Source organism: Neofelis nebulosa, chromosome 1 (genome assembly GCF_028018385.1).
Source record: "Neofelis nebulosa isolate mNeoNeb1 chromosome 1, mNeoNeb1.pri, whole genome shotgun sequence".
Lineage (NCBI taxonomy): Eukaryota > Metazoa > Chordata > Mammalia > Carnivora > Felidae > Neofelis > Neofelis nebulosa.
In genome coordinates this window covers 100,560,560-100,579,764 of record NC_080782.1, presented here as the reverse complement: position 1 = coordinate 100,579,764, position 19,205 = coordinate 100,560,560, and the positions used below count along the sequence as shown (strand labels likewise).

General features: G+C 36.3%; 1 protein-coding gene across 5 annotated transcripts in view; it reads right to left on the bottom strand.

Moving 5' to 3' along the window:
* ANKRD31 (ankyrin repeat domain 31) overlaps window positions 1-19,205 on the bottom strand; it is a 138,086-nt gene that overhangs the window by 18,952 nt on the left and 99,929 nt on the right. For all 5 annotated transcript variants that reach the window (XM_058729520.1, XM_058729524.1, XM_058729491.1 and 2 more), the window contains 2 exons: window positions 16,990-17,086; window positions 13,085-14,087 (listed from right to left, as the gene is read on the bottom strand). In XM_058729520.1, the coding sequence (XP_058585503.1) occupies window positions 13,085-14,087; window positions 16,990-17,086 (1,100 nt within the window). The remainder of the gene's footprint in view (window positions 1-13,084; window positions 14,088-16,989; window positions 17,087-19,205) is intronic.

Genomic DNA, 19,205 nt, shown 5'->3' with positions numbered 1-19,205 from the left:
GGAGCTTGATGGTTAGGTATGGTCAGGGAAAGAGACACAGGGAGACCTGCCAAGGCCTAAGTCCATGTGATATAATATCAAAAGTTTAACACTACAGTAGGTAAAAATAACCTCACTAAAACAATCTATCCAGTAACTAAATAAGCAGGCACATAATAATAACAAGCCTAAGAGAAGGTGGAAGCCAGTACGCAGATTTGCTATAATCCATGACCCATTTAAAAATATCTAAAATGTCCAGTTCCAACAAAAAATGATGACAGATATAGGAAAACAGGAAAGTAAGACACATACACCAAAATAAAACAACAGAAAACATCTGTGAGAGTGACCATATGTTGGATTTAACAAAGACTTCAAAACAGCTACTATAAAAATATTGAAAGAACTAAAGGAAACCATAATTAAACAAGTAAAGGAAGGAATGATGATAATGTCATATCAAATAGAAAATATCAATAAAGAGAATTTAAAAAAGAGAACCAAGTAGTAGGTATGGAATTGAAAAGTACAATAACTAAAATGAAAACTTTACTAGATGGACTTCTAGTACTAGAAGGACAAAAGAAAGGAATAGAAAATATACTGGAAACAATAATGGCTAAAACTTCCCAAATTTATTGAAGAACATTAATCTGTACTTTTCGAAGGAGGCTTAGTGACTTCTAAGTAGGATAAACATGAAAAAGTTCATAAACAGACACATGCTGAAAGTCAAAGACAATGAGAAAATAATGTACAAAAGAGAAAAATGACTCATTACTTATAAGGGGACCCCAAGAAGATTAACAGCCAGCTTCTTACCAGAAACAAGGGAAGTCAGAAGCAGTGGAATAATATCTTCAAAGTGTACAAAGAAAAAAAGTGTCAACCAAGCATTCTATATCCAGCAAAGCTATCTTTCAAAAATGAAGTTAAATAAAAACATTCCGGAGGAAGATGGCAGTGTAGGAGGACGCTGGGCTCACCGCGTCCTGCTGATCACTTAGATTCCACCTACACCTGCCTAAATAACCCAGAAAACCACCAGAAGACTAGCAGAACGGATTCCCCAGAGCCAAGCATAGATAAGAGGTCCACGGAAGAGGGTAGGAAGGGCGGAAAGGCGGTGTGCGCTACACGGACTGGCGGGAGGGAGCCGGGGCGGAGGGGCAGCCCACCAGCAAAGAAGAGCTCGAGTCTGGCTTGCAAAAGCGGAGGGGCCGGAAGGAGTGTGACAGCAAGAGGGACTTAACATCTGGAAGGTTATAAGCTAACAGCTCTGCTAGGAGAACGGGAGGGCTGGAGGACAACGGGAGGGAGAGTTGTTGAGCCCCGGACAACAGAGCGCAGCTTGGAGGGGAACAAAGGCGCTAGCCAGCGCCATCTCCCTCGCCCATCCCCCAGCCAAAATCCCAAAGGGAACCAGTTCCTGCCAGGGAACTTGCTTGCACCGTGCAAACACCCAACGCTGTGCTTCTGCGGATCAATCCCTCCGGAGGGTCTGACTTCCTCCCAGTGCCACAGGGCCCCTCCCGAAGCAGATCTCCGAAGTAAAAGCAAGCTGAACCTGCCCCTCCCACCCCTGTGCACCTTGCCGATCCACCCCAGCTAATACGCCAGCTATTACAGCACCACAAGCCTGGCAGTGTGCAAGTAGCCCAGACGGGTCACGCCACCCCACAGTGAATCCTGCCCCTAGGAGAGGGGAAGAGAAAGTACACACCAGTCTGACTGTGGCCCCAGCGGTGGGCTGGGGGCAGACATCAGGTCTGACTGAGGCCCCGCCCACCAACGCAAGTTATTCAAGATAGTACAGGGGAAGTGCCCCACAGTTCCACACCACTCCAGGGACTATCCAAAATGACGAAACGGAAGAATTCCCCTCAAAAAAATGTCCAGGAAATAACGACAGCTAACGAACTGATCAAAAACGATTTAAAAAATATAACAGAAAGTGAATTGAGATAATAGTCATAAAATTATCGCTGGGCTTGAAAACAGCATAAAGGACAGCAAAGAATCTACTGCTACAGAGATCAAGGGACTAAGGAACAGCCAGGAGGAGCTAAAAAAAAGCTATTAATGAGCTGCAAACTAAAATGGAGATGACCACGGCTCGGATTGAAGAGGCAGAGGAGAGAATAGGTGAACTAGAAGATAAAATTATGGAAAAAGAAGCAGCTGAGAAAAAGAGAGATCAAAAAAATCCAGGAGTATGAGGGGAAAATTAGAGAACGAAGTGATGCACTAAAGAGAAATAATATACGCATAATTGGTATTCCAGGGGAGGAAGAGAGAGGGAAAGGTGCTGAAGGGGTACTTGAAGAAATAATAGGTACTTGAAATAATAAAGCTGAGATCTGGGGAAGGAAAAAGGCATTGAAATCCAAGAGGCACAGAGAACTCCCTTCAGACGTAACTTGAATTGATCTTCTGCACGACATATCATAGTGAAACTGGCAAAATACAAGGATAAAGAGAAAATTCTGAAAGCAGCTAGGGATAAACCTGCTCTAACATATAAAGGGAGACCTATAAGACTCGTGACTGATCTCTCTACTGAAACGTGGCAGGCCAGAAAGGAATGGCAGGAGATCTTCAATGTGATGAACAGAAAAAAATATGCAGCCAAGAATCCTTTATCCAGAAAGTCTGTCATTTAGCATATAAGGAGAGATAAAGGTCTTCCCAAACAAACAAAAACTGAAAGAATTCATCACCACTAAACCAGCCCTACAAGAGATCCTAAGGGGGATCCTGTGAGACAAAGTACCAGAGACATTGCTACAAGCATGAAACCTACGGACATCACAATGACTCTAAACCCATATCTTTCTATAATAACACTGAAGGTAAATGGACTAAATGCGCCAGCCAAAAGACACAGGGTATCAGAATGGATAAAAAAACAAGACCCATCTATTTGCTGTCTACAAGAGACTCATTTTAGACCTGAGGACACCTTCAGATTGAGAGTGAGGGGATGGAGAACTATTTATCATGCTACTGGAAGCCAAAAGAAAGCTGGAGTAGCCATACATATATCAGACAAACTAGACTTTAAATTAAAGGCTGTAACAAGAGATGAACAAGGGCATTATATAACAATCACAGGGTCTATCCATCAGGAAGAGCTAACAATTATAAATGTCTATGTGCCGAATACCAGAGCCCCCAAATATATAAAACAATTACTCACAAACCTAAGCAACCTTATTGATAAGAATGTGGTAATTTCAGGGAACTTTAACACTCCACTTACAGAAATGGATAGATCTTCTAGACACACGGTCAATAAAGAAACAAGGGCCCTGAATGATACCTTGGATCAGATAGACTTGACAGATATATTTAGAACTCTGCATCCCAAAGCAACAGAATGTACTTTCTTCTCGAGTGCGCATGGAACATTCTCCAAGATAGATCACATACTGGGTCACAAAACAGCCCTTCATAAGTATACAAGAATTGAAATCATACCATGCATACTTTCAGACCACAATGCTATGAAGCTTGAAATCAACCACAGGAAAGTCTGGAAAACCTCCAAAAGTGTGGAGGTTAAAGAACACCCTACTAAAGAATGAGTGGGTCAACCAGGCAATTAGAGAAGAAATTTAAAAATATATGGAATCAAACGAAAACGAAGATACAACAATCCAAACGCTTTGGGATGCAGAGAAGGCAGTCCTGAGAGGAAAATACATTGCAATCCAGGCCTATCACAAGAAACAAGAAAAATTCCAAATACAGAATCTAACAGCACACCTAAAGGAAATAGAAGCAGAACAGCAAAGGCAGCCTAAACCCAGCAGAAGAAGAGAAATAATAAAGATCAGAGCAGAAATAAACAATATAGAATCTAAAAAAACTGTAGAGCAGATCAACGAAACCAAGAGTTGGTTTTATGAAAAAATAAACAAAATTGATAAACCTCTAGCCAGGCTTCTCAAAAAGAAAAGGGAGATGACCCAAATAGATAAAATCATGAATGAAAATGGAATTATTACAACCAATTCCTCAGAGATACAAGCAATTATCAGGGAATACTATGAAAAATTATATGCCAACAAATTGGACAACCTGGAAGAAATGGACAAATTCCTAAACACCCACACGCTTCCAAAACTCAATCAGGAGGAAATAGAAAGCTTGAACAGACCCATAACCAGCTAAGAAATTGAATCAGTCATCAAAAATCTCCCAACAAATAAGAGTCCAGGACCAGATGGCTTCCCAGGGGAGTTCTACCAGACATTTAAAGCAGAGATAATACCTATCCTTCTCAAGCTATTCCAAAAAATAGAAAGGGAAGGAAAACTTCCAGACTCATTCTATGAAGCCAGTATTACTTTGATTCCCAAACGAGAGACCCATTAAAAAAAGAAAACTACAAGCCAATATCCCTGATGAATATGGATGCAAAAATTCTCAATAAGATACTAGCAAATCGAATTCAACAGCTTATAAAAAGAATTATTCACCATGATCAAGTGGCATTCACTCCTGGGATGCAGGGCTGGTTCAACATTCGCAAATCAATCAATGTGATACATCACATTAATAAAAGAAAAGATAAGAACCATAGGATCCTGTCAATCAATGCAGAAAAGGCATTTGACAAAATTCAGCAACCTTTCTTAATAAAAACCCTCGAGAAAGTCGGGATAGAAGGAACATAGTTAAACATCATCAAAGCCATTTATGAAAAGCCCACAGCTAACATCATCCTCAACGGGGAAAAACTGAGAGTTTTTCCCCTGAGATCAGGAACACGACAGGGATGTCCACTCTCACCGCTGTTGTTTAACATAGTGTTGGAAGTCCTAGCATCAGCAATCAGACAACAAAAGGAAATCAAAGGCATCAAAATTGGCAAAATGAAGTCAAGCTTTCACTTTTTGCAGATGACATATTATACATGGAAAACCCGATAGACTCCACCAAAAGTCTGCTAGAACTGATACATGAATTTAGCAAAGTTGCAGGGTACAAAATCAATGTACAGAAATCAGTTGCATTCTTATACACTAATAATGAAGCAAGAGAAAGACAAATAAACTGATCACATTCACAATTGCACCAAGAAGCATAAAATACCTAGGGATAAATCTAACCAAAGATGTAAAAGATGTGTATGCTGAAAACTATAGAAAGCTTATGAAGGAAATTGAAGAAGATATAAAGAAATGGAAAAACATTCCGTGCTCATGGATTGGAAGAATAAATATTGTCAAAATGTCAATACTACCCAAAGCTATCTACACATTCAATGCAATCCCAATCAAAATTGTACCAGCATTCTTCTCGAAACTAGAACAAGCAATCCTAAAATTCATATGGAACCACAAAAGGCCCCAAATAGCCAAAGTAATTTTGAAGAAGAAGACCAAAGCAGGAGGCATCACAATCCCAGACTTTAGCCTCTACTACAAAGCTGTAATCATCAAGACAGCATGGTATTGGCACAAAAACAGACATGTAGACCAATGGAATAGAATAGAAACCCCAGAATTAGACCCACAAACGTATGGCCAACTCATCTTTGACAAAGCAGGAAAGAACATCCAATGGAAAAAAGACAGTCTCTTTAACAAATGGTGCTGGGAGAACTGGACAGCAACATGCAGAAGGTTGAAACTAGACCACTTTCTCACACCATTCACAAAAACAAACTCAAAATGGATAAAGGACCTGAATGTGAGACAGGAAACCATCAAAACCCCAGAGGAGAAAGCAGGAAAAGACCTCTCTGACCTCAGCCGTAGCAACTTCTTACTCGACATATCCCCAAAGGCAAGGGAATTAAAAGCAAAAATGAATTACTGGGACCTTATGAAGATAAAAAGCTTCTTCACAGCAAAGGAAACAACCAACAAAACTAAAAGGCAACCGACGGAATGGGAAAAGATATTTGCAAATGACATATTGGACAAAGGGCTAGTATCCAAAATCTATAAAGAGCTCACCAAACTCCACACCCGAAAAACAAATAATGCAGTGAAGAAATGGGCAGAAAACATGAATAGACACTTCTCTAAAGAAGACATCCGGATGGCCAACAGGCACATGAAAAGACGCTCAACCTCACTCCTCATCAGGGAAATACAAATAAAAACCAGTATCACCTCACACCAGTCAGAGTGGCCAAAATGAACAAATCAGGAGACTACAGACACTGGAGAGGATGTGGAGAAACGGGAACCCTCTTGCACTGTTGGTGGGAATGCAAATTGGTGCAGCCACTCTGGAAAACAGTGTGGAGGTTCCTCAAAAAATTAAAAATAGACCTACCCTATGACCCAGCAGTAGCACTGCTAGGAATTTACCCAAGGGATACAGGAGTACTGATGCATAGGGGCACTTGTACCCCAATGTTTATAGCAGCACTCTCAACAATGGCCAAATTATGGAAAGAGCCTAAATGTCCATCAACTGATGAATGGATAAAGAAATTGTGGTTTATATACACAATGGAGTACTACGTGGCAATGAGAAAGAATGAAATATGGCCTTTTGTAGCAACATGGATGGAACTGGAGAGTGTGATGCTAAGTGAAATAAGCCATACAGAGAAAGACAGATACCATATGGTTTCACTCTTATGTGGATCCTGAGAAACTTAACAGAAACCCATGGGGGAGGGAAAGAAAAAAAAAAGAGGTTAGAGTGGGAGAGAGCCAAAGCATAAGAGACTCTTAAAAACTGAGAACAAACTGAGGGTTGATGGGGGGTGGGAGGGAGGGGAGGGTGGGTGACGGGTACTGAGGAGGGCACCTTTTGGGATGAGCACTGGGTGTTGTATGGAAACCAATTTGACAATAAATTTCATATATTGAAAAACAAACCAGCTTAAAAAAATCTGTTGTTTATTAAAAACAAACATTCCCCAGATAAACAAAAATGGAGACAATTTGTTGCTAGAGTACCTGAGAAGAAATACCAAAGGAAGTTTTTCATGTTGTAAGCAAGTGACCTCAAATGGTAATATGAATCCACATGAGAAAACAAAAAGCATCAATAAAGGTAATTATACATTATAGAACACAGAATGAACAAATATTTATTCCCCTTCCTTAACTGATTTTAAAAATCATTGTATAAAACAATAGGTATATAATGTATATATTTAGAAATAGCACAAAGGAAGTGTGTGGGAGCAAGGTTTTCTTGGGCTAGGGGAATGATACCAGATGGTAACTCAAATCCACAGGAACAAATGGAGAGAACCAAAAAGGGCAAATAAGAAGGTTAATAAAACAAAACCTATAAATACATACTTCCTTTCTTTTCTATTTCTTTACAAATCACAAAGTTTTATGAAGTCATAATTACAACAATGAATTGTTGCATTTGAGATATAAAAGGGGGAGAGAGGGATAGAGCTATATAGGAGTTACAGTTCTTTATCTTACTAGAATTAATTAGTATAGATATGAAGCTGATTCTGATAAGTGAATATATCATAGCATAAGCATTATGGAAATACTTAAAAAAATATGTCACTAAAGTCACTAAAGAAAAGTCACTAAAGAAACTAAAGTGACTAAAGAAACTAAAATGCGACACTGGAAAATATTCACTTAATGCAAAAGAAAGCAATAAAGGTAACACGGAGGAACAAAAAAGACATGAGACACATTAAAAACAAAAAGTAAAATAGCAGACATAAGTCCAGTAATATTAATAATGTTAATTAAATGAGAGTGGATGAAAAAACTTATTCAAAAAGTAGAGGCTGTCAGACTTAGTTAAAAGAAAAACAAGATGTATGCTATATGCCGCATATAAAAGACAGATTAAATTGAAAGAGACAAGAAAATTGAACTTAAAGGACGGAGAAAGATCATGCAAACAGCAACCTCAAAAAACTGCAGCAGTTATACTAATATCACACAAAATACACTTTACAACAAAAAGTAATACTAGAGATAACAAGAGACATTTTATAATAAGAGGGTTAACGCATCAGGAGAATATAACAATTATAAACACACACGCACCTAATAAAAGAGCACCAACATACATGAAGCAAAAATTAAGATAAATAAAGGGCGAAACAGACAATTCAACAATATTATAGTTGTCAACACTCCACTTTAAATAATACATAGAACAAACAGGCAGAAGATCAATGAGGAAAGAGAAAACTTGAGCAATATTATAAACTAACTACCCCCAACACAGGCATCTATAAAAAACCTTCTAACAACAGTAGAATAATTATTCTTCTCAAGTGCACATAGGATGGGCCACATGCTAGTTAAGCCACAAAGTAAATCTCAGAAACTTAAAAAAAATTTTTTTTAAATGTTTTTATTTATTTTTTTGAGACAGAGACAGAGCACGAGCGGGGGGGGGGGGGGGGGCAAGGGGAGAGGGAGACACAGAATTCAAAGCAGGCTCCAGGCTCCAAGCTGTCAGCCCAGAGCCCAACGCAGGGCTCGAACCAGACTGTGAGATCATGACCTGAGCTGAGGTCGGACGCTTAACCGACTGAGCCACCCAGGCGTCCCTAATCTCAGAAATTTTAAAAGGACTCGAAGAATACTAGGTATACTCTCTAAATGCAACAGAATGAAATTAGAAATTAATAAAAGAAAAAAATGGAACACTCACAGTTATGAGGAAATCAAACAACACACTCCTAAATAAGTAAAGGATTAAAGACATAATCAAAAGGCAAATACTTTGAGATGAATAAACAAACAACATACCAAAAATGATGGGATGCAGCAAAAGCAGTAGGCTAAAAGTAAATTTATAGCTGTAAATGCCTATATTGAAAAGAAAGAAAAATCTCAAATCAATAACCTGCACTTATAATGATGACACTGAAAAAAGAACAGCAAACTAAACACAAAGCAATCAGAAAAAAGGAAATAATAAATACTAGAATGGAAATAAATAAAATAGGCAATAGAAGAATGATAAAAATCAATGAAATCAAAGTGGTTCTTTGAAAATATTAACAAAATTGACAAAACTTTAGCGACAGTGACCAAGAAAACAAGTGAGAAGACTCAAATTACTAAGATCAACAATGAAAATGAGTGCACTACTACTGACCACACTGAAATAAAAGGGATTATAAGAGAAACTATCAATAATTCTGTGCTAATAACAAAAAATGGACAAATTTCTAACAAAATAAAACTACCAAAAATGATTCAAGAAGAAATAGACAATTTGAAAAAACCTGTAAGAGACTGAATTAACACTCCAAACACTATGTACATAAAGAAAAAAAAATCCAGGTACAGATGGCTTCATTGCTGATTACTATCAAGCATTTAAAGAGAATTTAATACTAATATTTTGGATTACCAATATTCTAAAACTAGAAAAAGAGAAACATTTTTGTGAGATCAGTATAACCTTAATACCAAACCAGACAAAAGACAACACAAGAAAACTAAAGACCAATATCTTTAATAAATATGGATGCAAAAATCCTCAAAAACATATTAGAAAACCAAATCCAGCAACATATAAAAAGAATTATATACCATAACAAAGTGGGATTTATCTGCTTTTCCAGGAATGCAAGGTTGGTTTAATATCCAAAGATCAATTAATGTTCTACACCATATCAAGAGAATACAAAACAAAAACCTTATGATCATCACAACCAATGTGGAAAGAGCATTTGACAAAATCCAATACCCTTTCATGATAAAGACACTCAAGAAACTAGGAAAAGAACTTGCTGAGCCTAATATAGGGCATCTAAGAAAAAACCTATAGCTAACATTGTACTTAACAGTGGAAGCCGAAATTTTTTCTAAGAAACATAGTCTCATCTTAGGGAAAAAACAGAAGTGTGATCTCACTGTTTTATTTCAATACTGCACTGGTGTTAGCCAGTGCAGCTACACAAAAAGAAATGAAAAGCATTCACAATGGAAAGAAAGAAGTAAAACTGTCTTTATTCATAGCCAACTTGATCATCTATGTAGAAAATCCAATGACTTCTACAAAAATTTACAGGAAGTAGTGAGTTTAGCAAGATTACAAAATAACATCTCAATATACAAAAATCAATTGAACTTCTACCTATAGCAATAAACAACCAAAAATTGACATTTAAAAAATATCATATATATTACTATCAAAAACATGAAATACTTAGGGATAAATCTGGTAAAATATATGAAAGACCTGTATACTGACTCCTACAACTGCTGGGAAAAATCAGAAAACGTCTAAATTAACAGAGAGCTATATCATGTTCATGATTTGGACAACTCAATATTGCTGAGATGTCATCTGTTCCAAAATTCATCTACAGATTTAGCTCAATACCAATATAAATGACAGCACCCCCTTTTTTTAAAAAAAAGAAGCTGACAAACTCACTCTAAAATTCATATGGGATTGCAAAAGACCTAGAATAGCCAAAACACTTTATAAAAGAACAAAACTGGAGGACTAACACTATCTGGTTTTAACCCTTATTACAGAGCTGCACGAATCAAGACAGTATTCATGGTAAGATAGACAAATAGATAAACAGAACAGGGAGTCCAGAAATAGGCACATATATGGACAAATGATTTTCTACAAAGGTGCAAAGACAATTCAATAGAGAACAATTTTTTCAACACATGTAGCTGGAAGAATTGAATACCCATACTCAAAACTAGGAATTGGGATCTTGCTCTGTACTACATAAAGAAACTAATGGACCACAGACCTAAATTCTGGGAGAAAATCTTTGTGACCTTGGGTTAGACAAAGACTTCTTAGATATGATACTAAAAACGTAATTAGTCAAAGAGCAAATTGCTAAGTTGGACTACATCAAAATTTTAAACTTTGTTCTTTATAACACAATTTTGAGAGAATGAAAAGGCAAAACTATATTAGGAGAAAATCATTTTGCAAAGTATGTATTGGATAAAGGACTTATATCCAAAATGTATCAAATAAGAGAATGAGCAGCCAATAAAAAAACAGGCAAATATTTGAAAAGGAACTTCACCGAAGAATAAGTATGGATGGCAAAGAGCATACGAAAAGATGCTCAACATAACTAATCATTATGAAATGCAAAATAAAACCACAATAATAAACTACTATACATATGTACATATTATATACATACATCTACATTATATGTTAGTATGACTAAAATTAACAGACGGATCATACTAAATGCGATAGTCAACAACTGGAAATAACCTAAATGTCTATCACAGATGAAATGACAAATTGCAGTACATACATACACACTTAGCTAAGTAAGAATATGGAGGAACCACAACACTCATCACAGCTGGTGGGAATGTAAAATGTTACTAACAACTTCGGCAGTTTTTTTAAAGGTTAAATATATACTTACCGTATTTCATCCAGTCACTCCACTCCTAGGTATTTACCCAAGAAAAGCAAAAGCCTGTGTCATACTGAAATTTGTACACCAATATCCATAGTAGCTTATATGCGATAGTCAACAACTGGAAACAACCTAAATGTCTATCACAGATGAAATGACAAATTGTAGTACATACATACACACTCTAATGAGGATGACTCTCAAGTAATTATGTTCAGAGAAAGAGGCCAGACAAAAATGAACACATATGGTGTAATTCCACTTTTACAGAATTCTTAGAAGTGCAAACAAAAGTATAAGGACAGAATGCAGACCAGTAATTATCTGGAGTTCAGCATGGGAAGGAAGAAGTATGAAGGAGGTATACAAAATTGCAAAAAGAAACTTTTGGGGGTAATGGATATGTTCATTACCTGTTTGTGGTTATGGTTTCACAGATGTATACATACATCAAAATCTGTCAAAATGCTTAATTTAAATACACATAGTATGTATTTACTATGTAAATACATATGTAAAAACATGTAATTTAAATACATATGTTAATTATATCTCAATAAAGCTGTTAAGAAATAGCTGAAATATGAAAAGTTATATGAAAATTTTATTATGGCTGCTCCAGAGAAGTAGCCACAACTGCCAAAATTTGAGTTAATGTAACTAATTTACTAACTAAAATCTGAGTTTCTCTGGCTAATCTGATGTAGGTACTACTTAGCAGTAACTGGTTGACAGGCAAGCAAACAGGAACATCAAGAGACCTGAGATCAAGCCACTAATTTGGTCTTTAAACTACAATGTGAAATTTTAAAATTAATTTTTTTGCTCCTAACTTAAGTAAAGTTTTTTTAACTAGGAAAAGCCTTATTAACCAGCAATGGAAGGACTAGAACAGTGGTCATTCAGATTAAATTCCAGTTAGCCTAGACCAATTTCTATTGAACTGGTTGCCCGTTAGCAAAGAAACATTCCAGGATTCTTAAAATCACTGCCATTCTGAATTCCTCTTTCAAAAAGTCAAAATCAATGTAGGGAAAGGGGACAGGATGCCTGTTTTGTGGGCATTTTCTAGTAGAACAATTTTTTCCTCTTCTATTTATTAAAAAATTTTTAAATGCTTATTTTTGAAGGAGAGAGACACAGAGTGTGAGTAGGGGAGGGGCAGACAGAGAGGGAGACAATCTGAAGCAGGCTCCAGGCTCTGAGCGGTCAGCACAGAGCCCAACGCAGGGCTCGAACTCACTAGCCGTGAGATCATGACCTGACCTAAAGTCAGATGCCTAACCGACTGAGCCACCCAGGTACCCTTTCTTCTTCGATTTTTATGCATATGTGATATTGTTTTCATTGAGTCAGATTTATCCAAATTCCAAGTCACTTCTTATTTCTAAATTGAACTTCTATAGAAGATGAATTTATATCTATCCTTTATCTGGGTAAGCTTCAGCAGTGCACAGTAATTCCTAAAACTGTAGAACCAAAGATAGCTCCCATTTATTATTTTTATGTTGTTCTTAAATTCTTCCAGGGCCAATATAATTGACTAACTCTGGCCTGAGAGCCCAAAGGTGCTAGTGACTAAAATGTATAGAGCAACCCAAAAGCATGATTTCACTAGCTAAGAATACAACGTTTTTGTCCCTTCATTCAAGAAGCCAGCCAAACCCTACATCCATAATCAGAGCTAAATGTCTACACTTTATGAAAGAAACATTTATTTGCTTATTTATAAAATTACATGATTTTAGAGAAAAAAAAGGATACCTGTGTTTTGAATTCCAGAATGTTATTTCCTGGATTAATTCTTCCTAGTAATATCAGATCTTTTATCTGCATACATTTCTTTCTGGGAGCTGTGCTATTGTTTAAAGGCTTTTTTATAATATGTTGACGGCCAGATCCCGAGGAACAGGAGCTCTCACCATCATGAGCATGGGGAACAGCAAAAACTGATTTTTTAAGATATGATTTCATCTGATGCCCAGTAGTACTGCCTAAGGCATCAGTCCCTTGGTGTGCTGAGGATTCTAATGTCCCCCTAGGTGGCTGCTGGGAAGCTATTTTCCTGTTTCCTCTTTTCGGATCACAATTGGTAGGAGCCTGATCGCAAATAACAGTTGATAGATGGGCATCATTTTCAGCAAGTCTGCTTGTAGTCTCTGAAATATTTAATGTGCCAGTTACTGCCGAAGGACTACTGTAAGATTCATTCCCTTTGGCTGGAGTTTCTGTAAGATCATTTTCTTTTTGTGAATATTCTGCTTGAGCAAGAAAAGCAACAGGCTGGGATGGTAATTTAATCTTCTTAGTGCCATCTGAATGTCTGGATTTTGATAACCCATCCAAGGTACAGTCATTGACATTCTGTTTAGAATTCAGCTCATTTCCAAAAAATTCTTCCCTTCTCACTGTCTCTAAATTTACACAAGTGTTGGTATTTTGGCTGCCATTCCACGTTTCCAGAGATGACTGTGTTTCCTGTATGCTTCCACAAATAAGGCTGACAGGAGAACATGAACCTGAATGGGGCTGCACTGAATTTCCCAGACTGGTAAGCCTTTGGCTGTCCTTTTCACTAGAGATTTCTGAGCTGGATGGCAGCCTCTTCAAACCAGGACCAGACGTAGATGTAATGTTTTTATAGTTTTGAATTTTCTGGCTAATTTTTTTCTGTTTTTTTGCCACAACTAAAAGGCTCTTCTGTCTTGTGGCCAAATTAGCCAGTTGTTCTCTGAGGACTCCTTGCTTAAATGATTCTATGGACACTCTAGAGAAAGAAACAGAAAGAGAAACAAAAAAACAAAAACAATAGAAAACTTTTTTTAGCAATCATGTAGATTTTAAAGATACTTTGTCTCAATTTAAATTTTAATCAGCCCAAAGTACACAAGTATTTCCTTTGAAAGGAAAATGACTCTTAAGGTAAGTAAGACTGCCTTTTTCTGGAGGTGATGGTGTGGTTATCCACATTTATATTATTTATCAGTTGTGAGTCAACCCTGAAAAAAAACAAATGTGGATTGTTTAGTTGGAAGGAGGAACACCATTTTTAAATTCAGAGTTTGCTTACCTGTTTATAGTGGAAAGGTGTATCGGGAAATAAAATTTGGGAGTAAGTTCCACTCAAGTTCCCTTAGAGCTATGGAGGAGTGAGACTGTTTTGAATAATTATATCTGAGCTGGACCTGAGAAATGTCAATCCATCAAGTAATTACTGTAATTGTACTTTGAACCTGTATTGAGGCACTTTCGGGTCCAGAGGGACTACTGGGACAAGCATTAACCTGTGTGACCACAATGGGCTTGAGAGCGAGAGAAAATGGCTGCTTCACACCCTTCTTTTGGTTATACTCATCTACACTACAGTGACCTTCAGGATACTGGACTCTTTGTTTCCAGTAGTTCTCAAACTTTTTGGTTTTATGACTGTTTTATACTCTTAAAAATTATTGAGGACCCCAAAGGGCCTTTTTTCATATGGGTCTATCTATCAATATTTACTGTTCTACAAAATAAAACAGAAAATTTTAAAACACAAGAATATACAAAGATACATCCCATCGGCTATTAGAATAATGATAGCACCACACATGTGGCCTCTAGAAAATTCCATTATACACTCATGAGAGAATGAGAGCCAAAAAGTTTCATTATAGAAACAGTTGTGACTTCATACACCCCTTGAAATGGTCTCAATGACCTTCAGGGATCACCCTAAAGCAGCTGCTTTAAGGGATAGCAATAGTATCACAGTTTAGGGTTGTTGGTACTGAACTTCAAGCAGACCAGATTTCAGAGTGAATAGTAGACGTAGGTGGAAGAAGCAGTAAGAATATTAGCAAACAGCTAGTAGCATAAAATACAAGAAGCTGAACAGAGGAGAAAAAATTAGTAATATCACATTTAAAACAGAGTTCAGACAGAAAATAAAAATGGTTTTAAGATTACAAGATTTTAAGTCTTACAATAGTATAAATAAGGACTTACACCCCTACAAACCCAACTGCCTGGGAACTTCCCAAAACTCCAGGTATATTGTTAATCATAGAACATAAAGGAAAACTGAAGCTAGTCTTCTCCAAAGTTTACCTTCTCCAAAGGTAATTGACCTACCTGTAGGTCCTATAAGCTCACTTGCTTTATACTAACAGGAAAACAGAAAAGAGAAATAATCTGTAATATTTATTCACTGGGGAGAAAAAAGCAAAATGAAGATAAAAGATTTGTAAATGAAAATAGAAAACTGATTTTTAAATAAGTTCAGAAAAAAACTGAACATGCAATAGATGTCAAATGATTATAAGAATATAAAGAAAATTAGAGGGGTGCAGGTGGCTCAGTCATTTAAGCACCCGACTTTTGATTTTGTCTCAGGTCATGATCTCACGGTTTGTAAGATTGAGCCCTGCATCAGCGTGGAGCCTGCTTGGGATTCTCACTCCCTCTTTCTGCCCCTCCCCCAATGGTACACACGCACAGCACTCACACTCTCTCTCTTAAAAATAAACAAACTTTAAACAAAAGAATATAAAGGAAATTAGAAAATAACAGGTGAATAAGGAACAAGGTCAAAAAGATAACTGCAACCCCATATTCACTGCAGCATTATTAACAATAGCCAAGACATGGAAGCAACCCATGTGTCCATCAAAGGCTGAATAAAGAAGATGTGGAATGTACAAATGTACACACACACACACACACACACACAGAGGAATATTATTCAGACATTAAAAAGAAAGAAATCCTGTCATTTTTGACAACATGCATAGACCTTGAGAGCATTATGTTAAGTGAAAGAAGTCAGACAGAGAAAAACAAATACTGTATGGTCTCACTCATATGTATAATCTAAAAAAACAAAAAACAAAAAACTACAAAACACAAAAAAATGAACTCATATATACAGAGAACAGATTGGTGGTTGCCAGAGGTGGAAGGTGGAGGGTGGGTGAAATGGCTCACCCATTTTGACCCCAGGTCAAAAGGTACAAACATCCAGTAATAAAATAGGTCAGTCATGGAGGTGTAATGTATAGCATGGTGACTATAGTTAATAATACTGTATTGTATATTTGAAAGTTCTAAGAGAGTAAACCTTAAAAGTTCTCATGAGAAAAAAAAAAAAAGAAGGCATAGGTAGCTAAGTCTATGTATGAAAAACTAATAAAAATATGCCCAAACAAAAAAACAATATATCTTTCTCAAAAAAGGGAAAAGAAGAGGATATAATATAATCAGGATAAAACCCCTTAAAAGCCCTGAGAGTTTAAGACATACACAAAACCACAAAAAAACACATGGTTACACCACTTAGATAACATTTGTGATAGCAAAAAGAAAAAATTTTAGTGTAAAAAATCTGAGTTTACTATGGAAAGAAATTTATTTTGGGGATTCATGACCAGAGAGGCTGTCATAAAATTCTTGGCTATGGACAACTTTTTAAGATACTAAAATGTCCTCTTCTGAATATTTCAAGTAATAAAAAAGAAAAATATCTTTCTGGGAAGTACAATTCCCCATGAAGGTAATAGATTAGATGACCTCATGGTCATTCTTTGGCCCTAAGCAACAAGTGTATTCTTAAAAAATTCCAGACCTAACTATTGTAGCTAAAAAGGGGTAAATTATGAAAATTCTAAAGCAGTTCTACTTTTTTCACTCACCTGTATTTTTTAGCCAGATCATCCCTTTCTGCCTTCTGTTTGGCAAGCACATTATCCATAACCTCTTTTATCTCTAACATCTTTTCAATGTATTGTTCTGGAAACATGGTAATAAAATAAAAAGTTAACTGAGAGATAGCAATTGTTACATTTGATCACAGAGGACTCAGCCTTACTGTTAAATTTTAAAAAATTTATTTCCCTACTCTGCTCCCCAGTATCAATGGCCCAGATATATAAACCAAGGCTCATTGAATTATGCCACCCTATGGAAGTACCCTGAAGAGGGCAGGCCAGCTTGAGTTCTAATCCTGCTACTCCACTAAGTTCTGTGACTCTGGACAAGACATATGACCCCTTTGGTTACTTTCCTTATTTGTGAAATGAGGGTAGGAAATAAATATTTTGTTAAACTTACTTACTTTTAAAACACAAAAGGAACACATTGTAAGAAAAATTTTCAAATAATATGAATGTTTACACAGAAGAAAAGTAAAAAAGAGTATCCCACTTTCACCCCCCGTTTCTCCTCTTTTTTACTCCACAAAAGAGACTACTGTTAATACTTTGGGAGGGCACTTGTTGGGATGAACACTGGGTGTTGTATGGAAACCAATTTGACAATAAATTATATTTAAAAAAAAAAGAATAAAGAAAAGACCTATTCTTGATTTGAAAAAAAATACTTTGGTAGCAGGGTACCTGTTTGTGTGTGTCAATTTTTTTTTTAAATTGTGTATTTATTTAATGCATTATTCTATATATTTATACTGTATGTAACTATTTATTATATTTACCTAATAATAAGAATCATGCCATCAGTTCTTGTTCTTTACACTTAGCATTTAGATAGGGCTATATGATATCTAAGTTCACAAAGATCTATATAAAATTATTTTTATAATAATTACTTAAAATTTTCCTATTTTCTTCCACTGCTTCCTAAGTAACAGCATCATGCTCTGCCCCATCCATCACAAGTCCACAAGATTTACACACAAATGCCAATTATGTCCAAGTCCACATTCCCAAGTAGTAAATGGAAAGGCTTAGATGAATACATTTTCTTTTAAATGACTTTATTTTGTTTTATTTTGTTTTATTTTATTTTATTTTATTTTATTTTATTTTATTTTATTTTATTTTACTTTTGGCTTTGTTTCTTACATTTTTTCCCTAATTATTTTAGACCAATGCATATTTTTCTAGATAACGTAGAGAAAATCAGTGGTGGGAAATGACATGAAGTTCAGAGTTGAAATTTTTTCCAGAACTTTCCTTTGCAAATCAGACAAATGACTTGATCAGTAAAGAGTCAGTGTTCCCAGAGTAGTTTCTGCCCATCACGCACTTGAATTTTAAATCACAGGTAAAAATAACATTATCATAGTAACCAAGAAAATTCTAAGTATTTCTATAAAAAAGGATAGGAAGAATTTTACATGTAACTTGACACTATATACTTATTTATCAGAGACATTAATCAGTGGTATCTTAGGGAGAACCTAGAATCGCTCTAATATATGTAAGATTTTAATATATGATAATAAAGAATGAGGATGACAGAAATTATTCAACAGATAAGAGGAAGGAAGTGGAACAGTTACGTGGGGGTGGGGGACTCTATTCTATCCTCATCTTGTGTCATGTGTGGAAAAGAGATTTCAAATGAAGAGCAGAGTTGAAATGCATAGGAAAAAAACAATATACAAAATGTTTAAAGTAAATATCTTTTTGGTCAGTTTGGTTGAGGCACTAAGATTTCTGATATCAAAGTGAATACAAGACATCGATAAGAAAAACCTACAGAAGGGGCACCTGGGTGGCTTAGTTGGTTAAGCGTCCGACTTTGGCTCAGGTCATGGTCTCATGGTTTGTGAGTATGAGCCCCGCATTGGGCTCTGTGCTGACAGCTTGGAGCCTGGAGCCTACTTCGGATTCTGTGTCTCCCCTTCTTTCTACCCCTCCCCTGCTCACACTCTGTGTCTCTCTGTCTCTCAATAATAAATAAATGTTAAAAAAAAAAAATTAAAAAAAAAAGAAAAGAAAAACCTACAGAAAAATGTACAAAATGGGATCTGTTATTCCTGGACTCCTCAGCCAAATCACAGATATAAAAGGTGTCAGAATAAGGAAGTGGTGAATTTGTAAAGACACTTCTTCAGAGAGCTATTGCTCAACTGGATGGGAATCTCCATTCTCAACAGCCAGACTGA